General features: G+C 41.5%; 2 protein-coding genes across 2 annotated transcripts; one reads left to right on the forward strand and one right to left on the reverse strand.

Moving 5' to 3' along the window:
- The first annotated feature begins 1,022 nt into the window (after nucleotides 1-1,022).
- svip (small VCP interacting protein) lies at nucleotides 1,023-4,805 on the forward strand. The gene is made up of 4 exons (XM_083893307.1): nucleotides 1,023-1,413; nucleotides 2,479-2,529; nucleotides 3,335-3,448; nucleotides 3,626-4,805. The coding sequence occupies exons 1-4, from the start codon at nucleotides 1,351-1,353 to the stop codon at nucleotides 3,638-3,640; spliced, it is 243 nt and encodes an 80-aa protein (XP_083749433.1). The 5' UTR covers nucleotides 1,023-1,350; the 3' UTR covers nucleotides 3,641-4,805.
- Nucleotides 4,806-7,254: 2,449 nt separating this feature from the next.
- gas2a (growth arrest-specific 2a) lies at nucleotides 7,255-18,450 on the reverse strand (the record flags this gene model as incomplete). Its single annotated transcript, XM_083893305.1, has 7 exons — nucleotides 7,255-7,530; nucleotides 10,808-10,915; nucleotides 11,010-11,262; nucleotides 11,413-11,476; nucleotides 13,161-13,302; nucleotides 16,167-16,297; nucleotides 18,306-18,450. The coding sequence occupies 7 exons, from the start codon at nucleotides 18,448-18,450 to the stop codon at nucleotides 7,315-7,317; spliced, it is 1,059 nt and encodes a 352-aa protein (XP_083749431.1). The 3' UTR covers nucleotides 7,255-7,314.
- Nucleotides 18,451-19,485: the final 1,035 nt, after the last annotated feature.

Raw genomic sequence — 19,485 nt, forward strand, 5'->3', positions numbered from 1 at the left:
AGCGGTGAATGCGGTGTTACAACAGCGGTGCCGCTGTATAATACCGGCGGGCCAGCTCTAATGTTAATTTGATATTGCCTCAAGGGCCAAATGAAATTACACGGCGGGCCAAATTTGGCCCGCGGGCCAGAGTTTGACACCCATGCCCTAGGTGTTGGGAGTTTAGGCAAAAAAATATGCAATATTATTCAGAAATTATTTGGCTATGTATACATGTATAGATTTTTTTTTTCAGAAAAAAAATAAACAACCTAGCCTTTACTGGTTAAGTGTTAGTGTGACCTAGTGTCACACATTTGAAATATAGCATGAGCCCGGCTCTCTTAAACCTGGTCAAACCTGTGTCTGTCCTCCTATTTCATGTTGATGTGATTACACCAGGTTTATTCAAGACATGCTTGAGCATCACATGCACATGCAATGTATTGACTCACTGCAAATATAAAAACTAACGTTCAGTCACATCGCTCCAATCTAAATGACAATAATCACATAATTTGACAGACATAAACAACAATGCTGGAGAGACTTTTTCCACAGTAGTAATACTATTATTATTCATTACATTCCTAGTGTACATGGATAACACTAGTGGATTAATATAATATGCACACATATCTCTCCACCTCTGTATTTACACTAGTTTTCTGAATTTGATGTAATTGTCTAAGCGCTGTAACCATGCTCTTAGAACACAAGGTGGCGATGTAGCCACACTAATACACATTATTGCATCCATACGCTAAGCTATGTTCAAAGTCACAAAAACTGACATCATGTACAATTAATCATTGTTCTCAATATCAAGTTAGTTGTGGGCGCTTCTTGTAGTTTACGCAACACGAAACTATTGGCGTTTAACCGCTGACACCGCAGTCGTGTTACTCTGTGCCTGAGAAGGCGAGTAGCTGCGTTTTGTCAACGTACCGCCGTTGAACGCAGCCCTGGTAGATTTTTGCCAGCCAGCTGAACTCTTACCAAAACAAACCGAGGGGCGAAATATTCGACTGACTGACTCTGAAACAGCTGACTTCTTAAATGCCGAGGGGATTAAACAAGAGGTGTGGGTAGACACTCTGTGTAGCGTTGGCTAGCTGCAGTGCTAACGCTAGCGTAGCGAAGCTACCGTTAGGCTAACGGCGTTAGCCAACGGTCACGTAATGCCAGGCGAGCCAACAGTAACTAGAAGTAGCGGCTGCTTCTTCTCCTGCATTGACTTTAAGCACAACACTTTGAAACGACCCTCTAAACAAACAGCTGCTTGGGCTAAACTAAAACACTGATACTTCATTTTTTGCAACGCTGTGTGTTTTTGTTGCTGCTGCCTTGGATCGGACCACTCACGTCAGTATGGGGATGTGCCTTTCGTGCCTTTGCGGAGAAGGCGACGACGTCGTTATCACTCCGGATCCTGTAAGCGAAACGACCACAACACTTAATCCCGGTGTAAATGTGTTGAATGTGTTCTCGGACCTTTTTGTTTTTACACCGCACATCGTTTCAGCCGACGTGACTTTACTTTTAACAGGCTTCACACTGGGTCGTGTTCAGGAGGCGTTGGCTGTAAATCCGCCTTCTGTAAACACTGGCGTGTTAAACTCAGCTGTAGGCCCAACACTGTCAACAACGTGGAAAACCTCGATGCGATACACGATGTTCATCTACATCGCGATTAAAGCATGAATTGACCGTGGTGAATTCGAATTAACTGAAGAGGGGAGTGGGGGAGTCTATTGCACGACACGTTATTGACTTGTAATAGGTCGCTAGCATACACTCCTAGTGATTTCCACTAAAACCTATTAGTGAATAGGTTTAAGTGAAATAGAAGCTATTCAACTTAAGGCTCGGGGGCCAGATCTCGCCCTTCAAGCAATTTGGACCGGCCCACGGCCCATTAACCCATAAATAATTAATGTATTGTTAAAAAGCTAATAAAAATGTAGCTTCGCCTATTTCTGGCACTTTGCAACACTTTGTGATACTTTGCGTCCCTTTTTGGCAAATACTAGTACAGCTGTACACCCAAATATTTTGCACTATGAGCCAACTGTAGCGGTTGTACCTCAACATTATTGGTACTGTTTCTAATATTTCTGCAAAAATAGCCTTTTGTGGCCATTGATTGCACCTTAATGTTGTTTATATTGTTACCTCTAATTTTGTAAGAGCCAATTGTGACCGTTATACCAAAATGTTGGTGTAACTGTAAACTTTTTGCACTATACGCAAATTGTATTGTACCTGAATGTTGGTGGTTTTGTTACTTACCTTTTTAGCACAAACCTTTCAACCCAGCCATTTCAATAAATACATGCTAAAAAAAAATTTTGGTTACATATATTTTTATTAAAACTTAATGTGTTTTCGTATGTAAAATGTGTTTTTCATATTATAATTATGCCGACTGTTGCCTTGTGCTTGGCCTCACTGACCCAGCATGATAAGCGTGTTTACAGCTTATTATGTTTTTAACAGGACACAAGGAGACGGCAGTTAGCTGAGGCTGCTGAGAAGAGACAAAAAGAGGTAAGTCATGAACATATTATGTATAATGTAGCGCAAACTAATAAATCGTAGTTTAGAAAGCAATAAGTCTTACTGCTGGCTGCAGTTGATGATGTGGTTGAATTGTATTTTGTTACTTTGGGAGGTGTTGTTGTAAAATTGTAATCTGCCTTTCAAACTACAATTCAATAGCAAAACACATCACAGCTTTGCTAAAGTGACCAAAGCCTATTCAGCACTTGATCATCTCTAACATTGTAACCTCTGCCAAGGATAATATTTGATGTGTAATCATTAATGTTATTGTATAATAATCTGGTAAAGTTTAACGTTATAGCGCGCTGTAAAATACATACACCCCATTCAACACAGAAAAGCTTCGTGCAAACCCGTAAGAGCCATACTAAAGTTGTAACGAGGTAAGTAGACATGGACCAGGTGAATCTTTTGGATTTGCTGGTATTTTAACCACCACATCTTGCTTCTCTGTCTCACTTTTTTTCATCTTTAAATAATCGATATCCTTGCAATCCACCCCCCCGAACTACCACAGACAAAAGCCTGAGCCCCACTCCACGGTGTTTTTACCCCGTAGTGCACTCTTCCAAACAGCTTCAGCTGAATCGCTTATTTGGCATTTAAACACACTTTTGTAAGACGTGATCGAATACGCTTTGTGCATCCCGAAAAGCTTGCAGTAATACAAGTTATCACAATCTGCTTTTGAAACACATGCATGCATTTAAAAACTAGAATTCTAACATAAGACACTTAAATAAAGCCTGTTCCCTCTTAGTCCTTGATCATTGTACATTCTGTGTTTTAGACAACATATAGGGGTGTTAAAAATCCAGAGGCGGTCGAGAGGAAAAGGAAGAAACAGGAAGAGACTGAGAAGCAGGCGATGACCAATTCTTTATCAGGTGGTGGTGGGTTAAAGGTAAGTTATTTATCCTCCATATGTTTTCATTTAAACTGTATAGTATTGTAAATACAGGGCTTTTTTTCCACATGTCAAAAAAAGCAGCGCATATTATTTCTTCATTGAATGTGTGAGCCAATATTCCTGAAAACTGAATTGTTATAATCTCCCGATTTGTTTTTGTTTTTTTTGTAGTGGCAGGTCGGATGAGTACCCTGATAGAAAAAGGTGAAGAATTGAGTCTGAAGTCCCAAAACAACATGGAGTGTTGCTGCAAGATGACTTGAAAAATGTCTGAACTTCTGTCCACTTTTTTGAACAATGTTTCCCCCGTTGACAAACGGTTACAGTTTTCCAGCGCCGCGTAATCTGATGTGAGGAAATAACAACAGGACTAACCTTCTTCTCGCTGAGTCACGCGAAAAAGTTTGGACCTTTGTACAAGTCAGAGATAACGTTTAAGCTTCACCACTGCATTACTCATGTTAGTTAATTAATAGTTACTTTATAAATGTCAATGCCCACATTGTTTTTTTTGCATGACTTCTCCAAAAATCCATTATGCAAATGGAAAAAATGTCACAAGTTGAACACAGTCAATGTTTACAAAGAAATTTTGCTGTGCTCATTGTAGTGTTAGTGTACAGTAATATTAAGCTTCCAGGTACCATTCATTTCACATTATGAAGTGTTCTAGTTGTTGGTCACACAACATTTACAGTACAAACAGTGTTGTAACATGTTTTTACCAAACGCTTCACTTAGCGTTTCTCTTTTTTAAATCTCACCAGTTACTAACCAGTCATCGGGGCATTCAGCTCAAATTACACAGCTGGTGCTAAATAAACAACACAATCTTCAGATATTAAAAGTGTAACATGGGGAATACACCTTTAATGACCTTGTGAACGTGACCTATTGCACTGGCAATGTGAATTGTCTTTTCACACACTCTTTGGTTTTTCTCTGAACGCTTTCAGTTTGTTGTTTTTGAATTATAATGTATCTGAAATACATTAGTGACGTGTTTGATGCTCACTTCATTGAATTACAGTTCAAATGCATTTATGAATTGCCACAAGACAAACTGAAGCTTTTGTTAGACATATATTTTGTACACAGTTTGTCAGTCTTGACAAACAGGAGTTGAGCGTGCTAACTTTCAATGGTGGGAGACAATGAATATGAACTGAAATGGAGACATGAAGAAACCGAAGGAAAGAATGTCTTAATTATTTATGTTATGATCTTTTTTTTTCTTCTTCTTTGAATGACTTTAATGAGAGCATTTCTGACGGCCGTCACCTCATTCTAAATGCTTCCAGTGCACACACACACACTCTCTCTGTTTTGTAGATCGGGAAAGCCAATGTTATTTGCTACAATAAATCACATTTCTGCAACTGTTGGGTTTGTTTTCTTCTTGCACTTGATCAAATGATATACTATGCAGTTGACTTGGCTTACAATTAATATTGCTTAATTTATAAGTACTACTGCAGTGCCCATAGCTGAAGAAGATTTTTTATTTATGGTAATGCATGATAAGGAACGTAAAGACTAACGTAATACAAACTGTGCAACCTCATTAGGCACAACGCAACTGCATGGATATATATCGGCTGACAGTCACAACAGCTAGCTACGCTAATGCTAATTGAAAATTAAAGCGGAACTAGACCGGAAGTTCCTATTATCGCTGTTTTTTTGGTGTGTATCTGCGTCATTACCTTGTTTATGAAGCCCTGACGGTTCGAAACAAACAGTTCAGCCACTGCTGAGAACGTTGTGTTTTATTGTAATCTCGGGGCTCAACGAGATCACTGAAAATCCCGTAATAGTTACGTAAGCAGCGGTTCTCCTGAACAACCGATCGTCCTGCTCCGGGCGGTAGTCCTGGCACATCCGGTTACGTACATTGAACCGCAGAAGAAGAATAACGTCCGTTGTGGAGGTGTTTCACGAGCAACAGTGTCTTCTGACTCTGGGTCTGACTCCGGTTTAAAGTCATAAAGGGACTGCGGCGGGGAGTCGTGAAGAAGCTATTTTTAAACACTGTTAAAACAATGTTTTGATAATGAGGAGCAGTGCATCCGCTGTTCCAGAGGGGGGCGCTGCGCTTCTGAGAACGGATGTGCTGGATAGTACTGGCCAATCACAAGACTCTGTCTTCTGGGGGTGAAAGTTCACTCTGAAATCTCGCAGCAGAAAAACACTGTCAGAAAAGAGGATTTCTATCAGCTAGTTCACAGCAACTAGGAGGTTTTTGACCATAAAAACAAGTTAATATATGTAAGTAGACCTCCATAACTAACATATATGTGCAACAGGACCACTCTATGTGACCTTTAAAACATTTGTGTCTAATGAGGTTGCACCGTATTCTTACGCTAACCTTTGGGAACAGGTTTGCCAAGTTAGCGGCAAAGTGGCAGCATGCTATTGCAAAATAAATGCGGTGCGTTTTGGTGAATGGACACTGACTTTGTCATGTCAGAGCAAAACATTTGAAAATCAAGGATGCACACCATCAGGCCTTGCTCAAGCCATATCCAAAGTCCGAGTGCGATCTAGATTGCTTTATAGATTCAGTTGTTTGAGGGTTTTGTGTACGTGAACATGAAAGCATCAATCCATATCATCATCCCTTTGGTGTCGTTTGGTTTTTAAGCTCACTGTGGTGATGAAGCCAAGACAAAGGCTGACTCAGTGAAGTTTTGAACTTGGTATACCATGATGTTTCAGACCCTGTGATGGACGAGCAACCTGTCCTGGCTGTTCCCCCGTCTTTTGCTCCACGTCGGCTGGGATTGGCTCCAGCTCAAGGGGGCAAACCCTTGACACAGTATAGCGATCGAAAATGAACGAAGATATTTCAAATTGTAATAATCAAGTTTTTATTGAAACTTGACATCTACGGCATACGTTTACGTTTCCCACAGGCAGGCCTGTGGATTACACATGTCGCGTGTTACATGTCAAAGTCACTGACCTGTAATAGTCACACATCCATTTTTCAGTTAAGAAAGTAGGAAATCAACGCAATACATGAAAATGTGAATTATGCTTCTTAATTGGAAAAGAACTCTTAACTTTTGCCCTATGCCAGCTGGGATTGGCTCCACCCATCCCGTGATGATTGTCAAATATTGATTTATATTTAGTTTGATGTATGAAACTTCATTGCACATAATATTTATACAAACAAAGCATTGCAACGACCTTAATAAAAAAGTACACAAAGTAAAAGTCTTAACATTTTACAACCAATACGGAGGGAATGTGGTCTACGCACAGTAGACATCATGTCAATATTTGGTTAATTTCATGACTCCTCCACAATAATATATGGCAAAAAAATGTCCTGGAGGAGGAGGAGGAAAAAACGCATGAACTAAAGTCTACTTTCCATCAGTCATCACATACACATAAATGAAGGAATCCACTCTAAGTTGCTAAGGAATACTGACCTCCTGCACAACTTTACTCAGGACATGTATAAAAACAGACAAACACCATGGGTTTGATTACATTTGAACACCATGTGCACTAAAAAGTAGAAATTCTACCTACAAAAAAAATCACATTGTATATCGTTTAAAATAACAGTTTTCCCGTTTCGCGTGTACCAAGTTAACTCATATTGTCATTTTGCTTCAGAGTTAATGTAAAACAAAATAAAACATACTTCCATTTGGTTGAAAAGAAAACACGCGCAAAAAACCCTCAAGCATCACTATTACATATGTGAGTTTTCAATGAATGCTGTTGTGTCTGTCGCTACTGTATTAATAAACCAGGCATAATTATGCTAGATTGCCACATCCATCAGCCCCGTCCTCTGTGTCCTTTCACTAATGACAAATTACAGTCTCATCTCTTCATCATTTCTTGCTGCGGTAGTGTGCTGCCACCACCAGGTAACTGTCGGGCGCCAGGTCCTTGATATTCGGGGACTTGGTGCTGATGCTGATGGGAGACGTCTTGCCCTCCACCCGGGAGATTTGGAGCATACGGCACGGGTCGTGTTTCAGCAGGTAGCTCTCAAAGGTCTCCCAGCCTCCGCCGACGCGCACCATCACGTGCTTGTTGTGCAGCATCTGCGGTAGAGAAATCGGATTACGGCGTCTCTTCTGATGTCAGTGTGTGTGTCAAAGGAGAGCTCGGAACAGCGTGCTGAGCTCTCACTTTGACACAACTAATGCAATTTTCACTGATAGAGACAGTCAGTTGAAGTTGAACGGAGAGTGAGGCATGGCAATTGATGTCCGAGCTCGTTGATGGATGCGGAGGCCTCAGATTGGTTGATGGTCCCTGGTGGCAAAAGCTTTCTCTGTCTCTCAACAGCCTAATGCCTTGTTAAGCAGGTACTGACAAAGACTCAGGGTCAGATTTCTGGGATAGAGAAGCAGGTGTAATGTATACTGTTGTTCACCATATACAGTAAAATCAGTACTTTTTCTTACTAACCTTTAATAATGGGCTATGAAAACAAATGCAAATGTTGAGCCTTGCGCGACAGTTTTGCTGCTATTTGCTCATAAATGTAAGTATTACACACTTTAAATTGGCATCTGTGAAACTGAACCAGTTGGAATTAAGTGGTAGAAAGACAAAATAAAAATAAAATACGTGAAAACCTAACCTTAAAATTATGTACTCTGCACAATCAATAAGCCGTATTTTTCCATCTCATTATTAAATCTGCAAATATTAGTTTCCAAATGATGCCACCTGCTTTATCAGGGCACATTCTCAAGGTTGGCTACCATGGCAACATGGACCATTATAATGGTGAGAAGAAGAAATGAAGGCCGTGGTATATTGAATGCTCAGACACTTGCATTCCCCAGAGGCTGTGAACATAAAACACATCTCTGCCTTTACCACGGAGCCTTATCACCCCTGTACCTCATTAACACATCATTAAAACAAGCTTGTTCACTGAACGCCTCTCTCACAGACACGGTGGATAAACAGGTCATCGTGAAGACCTTTTAGACGACAATCAGTAAGATCACACACAAATACTAGACTAAAGCGTTTGATGGGAAAACAAATAAAAGGATAAACTACCTCATGAGATTGTCACCTCATTCAGGCCAGATATTAGTCTCCCTGCCCTCCAGCATCATAACATGCAACATTTATAAGCCTCTTAAAAGAATCAATCTCGGGGGGCAGAGGCAGGGCAGTGCTTCCAATCACCAGCACCAGGCCTTCAGGCTGTGTGACTTTAATGGATCTGTGTGATGCAGACCTGTTTCTATCATGCCACACTGGGACCCTTGCTGGAGCTGGAGTTTACCCTCAGTAACCCAGAGAAGGGCACAAGCCCAGGGCTGAGCTGGGACAACACTTTTCACAAACACTGCAATGTTACCGGGCCTCCTCGTTTGAAGCTACAACCACCTCATTTATTCCACAAACTGAGAAGGTCAGTCCTCTCGGGCTGTGCACATTATTGTGGAGCGCTGAGTCTCAGATGTGCTGCATGTCTGCTGGCTTTTGTCTATTCATGCCTTTTCAGTTGAGACTGTTTCTGTGGGCTTGGGGGGGGGGGGGGGGGGTAAAACCATCTGAGGAATGTTAATTAAAAAATCAGCTATGACAGAGACAGCTGATGAGAGGTTTACACTTGCTTTGACTGGGATCAAAAGACGTATATCTGTAACTGTGACCGAGTAAGACATGCAAAACCTTTGTGTAATTCTGCATGTGACTAATTCTGTCTGGCCTAGAAGAAGAATCCTTTATCTGTTGCTCATCCTAATGTGTTTTTTCTCTCTCGGTTTAGGGTTATGTCTCTGTTTTTATTCATTTGAAATGACGGTCTGATGCCAGTACTGCACCAGCAGTGTGACTCTCTCTCTACACACTTTGTCCTTGGTTGCTCAGCAACACAACACAGACTGAATGAAAAAAACACACAAATGATAGCAATGTAGTTATCACTGATATTTGATAACAGTCTTGTTTGTCCATACCTTCTTAAATTAAAATTTTGCTTTGGTTGAGATGTTATGTCCGTGGTTGCAATCTAATGAGCTGACAGCAGAGAGCATCCAAGAGTGAGCTCCCTTTTGCATGTCTGCACTTCTTAAACATGCAGTGTGATCGGCATGAATCACATGCGTCGAGGTGTGAAGCCTGGTTGTGGGTTGCCAAGTAACCAACATCCCAAAGGGACCGCTGCTATTCTCTAATCTCTGATCACCGCTATTTATCTCTCTCTAGAACCCTTTTTATTCCTCTAATCCAAAGTTGAGAGACATCTCTCAGACCGAAAGATTCAGTAAAATCCAGTTGCAACAGCCAGCACTGGGTGATGCAAATTTTCCTAATAGTAACTCGGTTATTATATCATTGAAAGATGTGTGGCTTCTATTTTCCTGTTACAACCAGTCAGCCACATTATGTTTGGCTGAAGATGGACATAGTTGGAATACCTTTACCAGTAAATGAGACCTCACAGCAACGACGGACTCGTCAGACACAATGGTTGATTCATTGCCCAGCTAGTCCCGAGTGTCAACGGAGGTGCCATATGCTGGGTAAATGAGGAGGAATTCACACCGCACTGGGAATAAAATCATTTTTCGAAGGAAATATTAAGTCAAATTTTAAAGGTGAAGCCAATACCATCATCATATTTGTTTGTGTGTAAATGTGTACACTCAGTATTGATGAAACGCATCAAATAAGTGGAGTTAAAAAAAAAACAATTGCCTATGTGCACAAATAGCATAACAATAGAAAACCTATGGCTTTTAATTAACCTTAGTGGCTGCTGTTTTACGTTTAACAATTCCATTAACATACCTGACACCATTCACAACTGTGAAACCAAAACCTTCATCAAAGTTGGCCTCCAACAAACTTCAGATTCAGATTACAGAGAGGCGTAAAATAATCTGGATTTAATCTACTAGTAAATGTGTTAACTTTACCCCAGACAGTTATAACAACAATGATAAGAGAAATGTTCATTGCTCAGTTTCAATACATTTAAAATTTGAACAATAGTGTGGATATGTTGTTGTTGTTGTTGTGCTAAAGATATACACTATATCAGAGTGGTCTATTGCCTTTTGGCTCTGCTTACACAACTTATTAGACTATATAGATCTATTTTAACCCATAAAAGGCTATCAGAGATGGCTTCACCCCATTTACGCAACAAGCCTCTGGCGGCCTCTGTTGGTCATATTGGCAAGTGCAAGTGCGGAAGCACAAACAAACAGACAGACACACAGAGAGCCATTAAAAACAATACTTCACTCCCACTCCGTAACAGCATTCATTAGCTCACATCTGCTCATGAATACATTGAAACATGAAGTTACATTAGAGGGTAAATGTTACGATAATACTCACTCTGATAAAGAGCATCTTCTCCCCAACACGGTATCGACCCTGCGACTGTCTTTCTACACAAAATGTATTTGTACACTTGCAGGGCGGGTCATCGGCAATATGTCTCACCTGTAACACACACAAATATAACCTTATCACACAGATGTTTCCCCTCTGATATCAAAAACATAAACCAAACCACGGATGAACTACACTGACTTACAGCGTCATCCAAAAGCTTTCCTGTGCTCTTCTTACTGGATGTCACTTTGGCCGGAGTCGGGGAAGGGGACGGAGTCGGGGAAGGAGTCGGGGACGGAGTCGGGGAAGGGGATGGAGTTGGGGAGGGAGACGAAGCAGGAGACGGAGGGAGGGGCTGCGCTGGAGGTTCGGGTGATGGAGGAGGTAGAGGCGCTTTCTCTTCTTGTTCAATTTCTTTCTCCAGTTTTATTAGGCCTGGGGGCTCCACGTTGTACCTGTGGACCAAGGACACAAAGAGCGATGCCGTTTAACTCAAGTGGAGAAAAAGAACACAAACAGTAAAATAATCCAACGATGCACATGCATGAACAGTCAGAGATGCACTGAAATGAATAAAGACAAAGTATGACATAGAAAGACCATACCTTGATGCTATTCGTCCCAACTCATAGAGACAGAGACATACCTCTCGTGGCTGCTTGCGAAGAACTATAGCAATAGATACAAAAAAAATGCAGGTATTTATTATATATTAATTTCACAGAAATCTGTATATCTGTATCTGTATATGCAGTGAATCAGGATGAGTGGCAGTGAAAGGAAAATACACGATGAAAGGGCATTAACTTCATGCATTCAAACATTTCACTTTCACAACAAATTATCCCAAATCAAATGAAAGCATTGCTGCAATTGTCTTGAGGTGCAGATATTTAAGGCCACATTATACTTCTCCGACTGTGTAATGCGTTATCCGTCTGCGTCACCACGTAGACCACTCAAGCCTTTATACTTCTGCGTCGTGGTGACGGAAAGGCGCTGCAATTTCCCGCCCGATCAGTAGGTGTCGCTGCGCAAGGTTGTTGTGCTTTTGTCTACAGTGAGCAATGGCGTCTGAGGGAGAAAGACTGTTGTTGTTGAAACAGTGGCCGTTTGTCACTTTTCTGTGTCCCGGAATGCAGTTTTAAGATAATTTGAGGCGAGAAATTGTCCATTTAGAGTCTAAACATGTGCTGTGTGTGTTAAGATATGACGTATTTATAGTTCGGCAGCGACGAAGTAGGCGGTGTTCAGCTCTGCCCTCTGTGGACGCTCGGTGCTCACTGTGAGCCGGCACAGAGCAGCTTCACTCGGCCTGTCCTGAGGACCAATCGCAGCTCTTGCCGTCTCCGTTGTCCCTTTACGGAGTGACGGACACTTAAAAAATATTCCGTGCAGCCGGAGACGACGCAGAGACTCTACAACAGGTTCTGCGTCGACGCAGAGGACTCTGCGTAGCCTACGCAGAGCACTTTACGCAGGAGTATAAATTGGGCTTTAAGCGCCTCTGTATGACCTTTATGAGCAGACACTGAGAGTGGATGAAGGACGGATGACACACGACACACCACACCATGCATTATGGCCAACCTGCTGTTGTTCCATCTACTCCTGAACTGATATATCCATCCAGAGCAAGACATCAGGGACAAAGAGAGAGAAAAGACAGAAAGTAAGAACAGATGTTACCCGTTACTGTACGGTTAATGTCCGCTGCTTGTGCAGGAGCAGTGCAGAGAGCCTTCTGTGTGAAACCTGCAACTTGGCCTTCATTAACTGCATAGTTTTTAAATTGCTTAGCAATGGGCGTCAAGCCATTAGTCAGAAATTAAATATGTCAGGCATTTGGGTTGCAGGCGAGGCCACGTACTGTACGCATGTGATTGTCAGCGCAGACATAGCTGAACACATATTTCAGACACATAATATCGCGATGTGCGAGAAACCCTCGCAGCGGAGAGACATAGATAACACAGTGTGCAAAAATGAGGAAGAGAGCAAATGGGCCTGTGAACTGAGGGAAACATTTGCATAGCGTTGGCCTACTTTCCCGCGAACTAATCACCATAGCTGTGTGTGTGTGTGTGTGCTCTCTTTGTTTCACTACAGCACAGATTTCAATACTTTCACCAGGCAGAGCTCCAAGCAGACGCATGTCCTTTGAGCCACAGAGTGGAAAGACAGAGGCAGATCTCAACCTGTGTGATCGTCTACCCGCACAATCGGGCCATTCACGGGAAAATTTGAAATCTGACTCCTTTGTCCCGGCAACGCCAGTGACAGCCAAAGCCTAACAGTGATGTATGTGAACTCAAGGGTTTGTCCAACATAAAGATTAGTTTTGCAGACTCACCTAAACCCTCTGACTCAAACAGACATGTTTCTCCAACTCCAACCTTACGACACCAGGCCAAGAAGTTAGCCGTGTTGTCACGTGCAAAAAAGGAGCCGGAGGGAGCGGTCCGCCGACACGGTATCCTCCGGTATGGAATATTCTGTTTCAGACAAAAAAGGTTTTGTATTTATGTTTCTGTACAGTAATGAACATGGAATACGTCCCCTAACTTTTTGTTTGACAAAGAGAAAAAAACAGACAGCTCCACCGGAGTTGATTTGTTGACTTTTTCATCTATAAACTCTTCTCAGTGATTTCTAATGGATCTACTGGGACACTGGCTTCAGATCAGGATCAAGGACCTTTTATTCTAACAGATCAATATGGGAAATGGCAGGTTAACAAAATCCTGGCTACTTTACCAGGCCCTCTGTGATTTGGGAATCGAATGACAAGCTCATGGGTTTCAGCCCCCACATCGTCTGTTCAGAGAGATTTATGCGCCTTCCTGTGGTTTTTTTTCTTTTTACAGGATATGTGCGTCTGTGCTATGAGAAAGGTGCAATGAGCTCATGCGGGAAATATGCACGCTTTAGTGGGTATTTTTCCTTTTCTTTCCCTTTCAGGGTCTCCTTTAGACTTTCTGGGATCCTTTGTGTTGTCGAATTACACTGCATTCCTGCAGAAATAATCTCTCAACAATCATAATGACATGTTATTATTTCTGAGGTGCCTCGTTGAATTATCTACATGTCTGACCGCGGTGCAGAACTTTTGGAAGACATTATGTTCAAGGATGGGAAGTAATAATATGCACGGGGAAATACTTTGCTCAAAAACCCCATAATGTGTTAAATCAGATTATTTACGTACAGCTGCCTTTGCCTTCACAGCTGTACATGAACTCTTACAAATAGTTCAACATATTTAAGACATATTAGTGGGGATTGGAGAACAACAGGCCAGCTTTTTTTTCATCCGTTTCTAGACTTTGAATTAACATGTGACCAGCTGCTAGTTTTAGCTTAGCTATAGTGGTAATCATGTCCTCATCTAACTCGTCTTGTGAAAGGCTAAAGTGAGTAATAATGCTTTTAGGCTTCCCGGGGAAAATGGCGATAAATCACAACAGCTGATAAGATAGTTGTATTGATCTCGACACATGGTCGTAATATGACACAGGAAACAAAAAAAAAAACAGCAGCTTAATTCATCTGTAATTGATTGATCGATACAAACACGTGGGAAGACGTGTGAGACACAAAAGTGTGATATATAATTTCTCTCTGCTGGAATCAATTAGTCTCACTCCACATTGATTTATAATGGGACTTGAACTCAGATGTGTGTCAACAGCAACAGCCAGCAAGGGACAGTACAAGCTAGAATGATGTGTCTGACTTGTAAAATGTGGTACTGTGTATCAGATATTAAAGCTATAACATGGGTGAAATTGTATAATTTCTCGATACCGTGTATTATTATCTCGAACCGTCTTTAAAATTGCAAAAAAACAAATCGTCACACGGGTACAAAACTAGTTGCTTTCCTGGACTTTCCTGGTAAATCACATTCCCAATAATTCTTGAGAATGTGGCTTTGATTATGAAAAGGTTCTTTCTCTCTGTTTGTCTCCACGATCAATAGGCTCCTTTATTCCAGTAGCTCCTCTGTCGTCCCACGGTCAACGACCTCGAGTATTTCTTCACATCTGTGCCGCTGCGCTCACACACTAAAAGATCAGCAGACCGACTGTCATCAGTGCCGTAATGCCTCAGCGCAAACATCAACAATGCTCACCAAAGAGCCGACAAATGAGTCTCTTGCTGCTTTCCTCTGCTCTGTCTAAAAAAGACCGTACCCGATCAATCGGCTCAGTGTGTGGGTAAGTTGATATCCACATTAACTGCAGATGTTGACACAAACATTCATGTCTGCAAGTTAAAATCTTAATTCATCGTCTACCGCGTTATCCTCCGCGTGAGGGTCGCGAGGCTGCTGGAGCCAAGACCAGCTGACACCACATTCTTATAGTGTCCAATTAACATGTTTCTGGACTGTGGGAGGAAAATAGAGACTCCATGCAGAAAGGCCCTCAGTCGAACCTGCCGACATTTTTTTCTCGGTCAGGCAACAGTACTAGCCACTAATCCGCCATTAAAGACTTAATCATGACCAAACTGTTTTATTTTTTATTTATAAACTGTCATAAAGCCACATTTTAGCCTGGAAGTTTACAAGCTCTACAAATGTTCACAAAAGGATATTTCTGCAGACAAACAAATCATTTTAAAATTACACTTTTTAAATCAACATTGTCTTGCAGAGACCTGATATATAATTTGTTTTCTTCATCACTGAACCATTTAAATATGCATTTTACTGACTGCTAAGGTTAAATTACCAACCAAATAAAACTAATCTGCAAAGTTAGCTTTTTGTCTCCCAATTTCAATAAGCCCTCACTCAAAGCTCAAAAGAAATCAACATTCAACATATTTTTCCAATTCTCACAAGGGATGTGGGGCCCCATCAGTTAATGTGTCCCTGCCAGGCTTATTTTTTTTTTCTTTTTAGCCCTGCTGAAGGCTGCCAGCCCCCATCCCCCACCCCACCTTTGTGCACTACTTTCTAAAATTGCAGTGGTCCTTGTAAAGAATGGGAACGATGGCCATTGCATAGAGGATAAAACCAAAGTGACGCACAAGGTGGAAAACAAATGCGTATAACTATTTTTTAAGTCTCCCTGATTGCAGAAAATGAACAAAACCTGTATTCCTTAGTTACGGCTGGATGTCACATTGCTTATAATCAAGAAGGAGAGTTGTTTGAATAGCTGAGCTTGTCAGTCAGTCTGATCCAGCCTCTCAATAACGCCTGACTGATGTTTCCTCTGCCTGAAAGAATTTTCTGTCAAATCATTCCAGATGAAAGTTCAGCCCAGAGACTTGGCTTCCAGACTAGTGTTATCACCAAATCTGTTATCAAGCCAGACTACTGTTATACTCCAAGTTTGCTCGATACCTTAGCCTTGCCAAGGGCGGGCAGATCTCCATTATTCTGCCTGAACTTCTCCTGTAGCGTCTCAGCCAGCTGGCACAACAGGAATCCATTGTCTAAGCGATCCATGAAGCTCTCGGCGGTGATTTCCAGACCTGACGAGGGAACACATAAAGAAAGAGTCCAGCATAAAAATAGTGCTCATGTATAAATATATACTGTATAAGGAAATCTAATCGGCTCCCTTGTCCATTCCCAGTTGAAGCTGAATTTATAAAGCGTTGTTGTTAACTCACAAAAAACCACTTGGGCGTTTGAGCTTATTATACACTGTTGGGTTTTAAGCATTTCTGCAAAAGTGTTCAAATTTTACAACATGGAACTGAGTGAAACTGGGGGGAATTTTCTGGGAAAACACTGTGGGGTAGAAATGACACATATGAAAAGGTATCGTGTGATTATATATTGGAATGCTTCCTTCATTATTCTGCACAGTCCCAGAGATGGATTGGTGATCAACATGTGGTGTCCAGTTGACTGACTTCCAGAGGACCATTCTTTCTCAGTTAGATCATTGTGAAATAGGAGGTGGTGGCAGGGGGGGTGTCTGTGGAAAGAAACTGGAGAGATTTTTTTTTTTTTTTTTATCCCTTTTCTGTTTCTTATAGGAGGAGGGGTCTGAGGGGTTCGACATTTAATGAGTTCCAAATGTTGTAAATGAGCGCAGAAAAAAAAAGATTGAAATCTTGAAAAATACTCAGCGAGCTCCTGTCTTATATGTTCAGACTCTCCACCACTCTTGTCTTTGTGTAAGGGCTCTCGAGGTAATATTTAAACGCATATACTTCTTCCTATGAGCCTTCCACCCTGCTCAACAGCAAAATGCCTCGCCAGTATTATCAAGCATCCACTTCCCACTCAATCAGTGGACTCTTCCTTGTACCACACCACTCCTCCCACCTCAAACCGTAAAACCCTGATCTGCACGTCAACGTTTATTTGACTTAGATTTAACAGAGAATGCAAAATATGGCACAATAATCAACCTGGTTAACAACTGTGAATTTACTGCTAACAAATGGACGCTTGTGCTTCACGAAGCTTAAACAGTCCATCACCACAGCGAACGCAAGGTTTCTATTTCACTCGTTTCCAGAACAAACACACGCACTGCCAGAGACAACAGGGAATAATAATAAAGTTGTTTTAAGTTGTTAACAAATAGGCAGGAATCAGGCTCAGGAGCTTAATTGGCTGCGGGTCAGTTTGACAAACGTCTGTTGGACGAACACAGTCCACAGAGTATCCAATAACTCCCGAGTCATTAGGTGAACTAGTTTAAATGCAGGCACACATGGTTCAAAACGTTTATTTTCAAGAAAAAACGCCTCCTCGTAAATTCTAGGCAGCGACATATCTGAAAATTGATGCCGGCTCTAGTTAGACTTGCCACTTTTTTTTAGAGAGGCGTGATTTTCTACCAACTTTGTGTGTCGTTAACCCCCGAATGTGAAGTAATGTCAGTTAAATTCATCACAGGCGAGTTTTGCTGACGAGTGACAAAGTTCAGTTTAGATCCACAGAACGCTCCGTGCTTTTGTTTTGTGACTACACTCCTGAAGGAGCACAGTACGGCAGCAGCGATACATTATACAACAACAGCCTTACACACAAAGCTTTGTTGTTGATGTTCCCTCCGCTGCTTATTCTCAACCACTGGCTGTTGCCGTATTCACAGAGTGTTAATGATCCCCATTATTCAATTAAGGCAAATCTGTGAGAGAGTGTGTGTGAACATGGAAAGAAGTTCACACACTCAGGTTCTTTGGAATAGTTTGTAATGAGGTTCAGATTGATTCCAGGTCCCTGCAGAGGTGTTTACATCAGCAATACCAGTTCAATTACTGTTAGCCATCGTGAAATCTAAAGGGTTTTTTTCCCTCAAAGCCAAGCTATTTCAAAGACTCTGTGCTCGATGCACCAGCGACACCAGAAAAGGTCATTACGAGTAATTTAGCTGACGTGGAACTTTAATGCAAAAACTATTCTATTCGTCATTTATTTAACTCAAACCGACTGTGTGTAGTTACAACAAATACTAGCAGATTGTAGTTATTGACTTGTAAACTCATGAATATACAGTGATAACATCCCGTCACTTACCGAGCATATTAGTGAGCCACAGAGCCAGGTCCTCCTTCATGGGCAGCAGGCTGGCTTCATGTCGACTGGTCAGCCACTGGTGATACTGCTGCATGTCTGTGAGGCCGGGGCTACTGGGATGTTTAGGGCTCAGGGAGCTGCACATAGTTCCCTATACAGACAAGCCTGAGGAAGACAGTGGCACACTGTAACCTTCAACACAAGCCCCAAAGGTGTCATGTAAATCTACTAGGGATGGGACAAAACCACTTTTTTGTGTTCAGATACCGATGTCACTAACTTGAGTATCTACAGATACCGATATTAGTCTGATACAGTCATTTTAGAGACATAACTGTGTAACAAATATTGTTCTCCCAAAAAGAAGAAATAAACAGCCCAAACTTCACTCAGCTAAAATGCACAGTGAAGCATGCGATATATAGGATTTTGGATTGTACTGGATTTTACATTTTCATTTGTCCGATATCCGATCCAGTGATTTTGACCATTATCAGACCGATACCGAATCCCATCCCTAAAATCTGCATACAGTGGCCACTTTATTAGGTATACCTGTTTAACTACTTGTTAACACAAATAACTGCCAATCAGCCAAACACATGGCACCAACTCCATTTAGGCATGCAGACATGGACAAGACAAGCTGTTGAAGTAAAAGTGAGTTAATAGTATTTACCTTACTTTAAATACATTGCATCATTGTTATTTCAGAAAATAAATCTACTGGGATTGTCGTGCACAGACATCTTGAGGATACAGAGAATGGCAAACGGAAAAAAAACGCTTGTTAACGCTACAGTTACTCAGGAAAGAACGAACAAACAAACACATTTAAAACCAAGTTCCTTAAAAAAACCATCTCCAAACACACAACACATCAGACTTTGAAGCAGATGAGCTACAGCAGCACAAGACCTCAGCAGGTGCCACTATACAGCCACTTCGTTAGATGTCTTCAGTACCTAAAGTGGCCTGTGAGAGAATACAGTATTGATATATCAGTGAAGTTGGTGTAACGGTATAGATTTTTGTGGGACTATTTCCGTTGCTATGTTGGTTCAAAGTACTGAAGCTGACAAAACTGTGTGTCCACCTATCGATAATGTATATGTTGGAGAATACGCACAGTGCAATTGAAAATACTCAATAGTATCATAGATGAAACAACTTTCTTCAC

The sequence above is a fragment of the Microchirus variegatus genome (assembly GCF_963457635.1).
Source record: "Microchirus variegatus genome assembly, chromosome: 8".
Lineage (NCBI taxonomy): Eukaryota > Metazoa > Chordata > Actinopteri > Pleuronectiformes > Soleidae > Microchirus > Microchirus variegatus.

What these genes read in the sequence shown, in the direction of transcription:
- svip (XM_083893307.1), top strand. Translation starts at nt 1,351, where the DNA reads ATGGGGATGTGCCTTTCGTGCCTTTGCGGAGAAGGCGACGACGTCGTT. An exon ending in TCGTTATCACTCCGGATCCT is followed by an intron (nt 1,414 to 2,478) that starts GTAAGCGAAACG and finishes TGTTTTTAACAG; the next exon opens with GACACAAGGAGACGGCAGTT. An exon ending in CTGAGAAGAGACAAAAAGAG is followed by an intron (nt 2,530 to 3,334) that starts GTAAGTCATGAA and finishes TCTGTGTTTTAG; the next exon opens with ACAACATATAGGGGTGTTAA.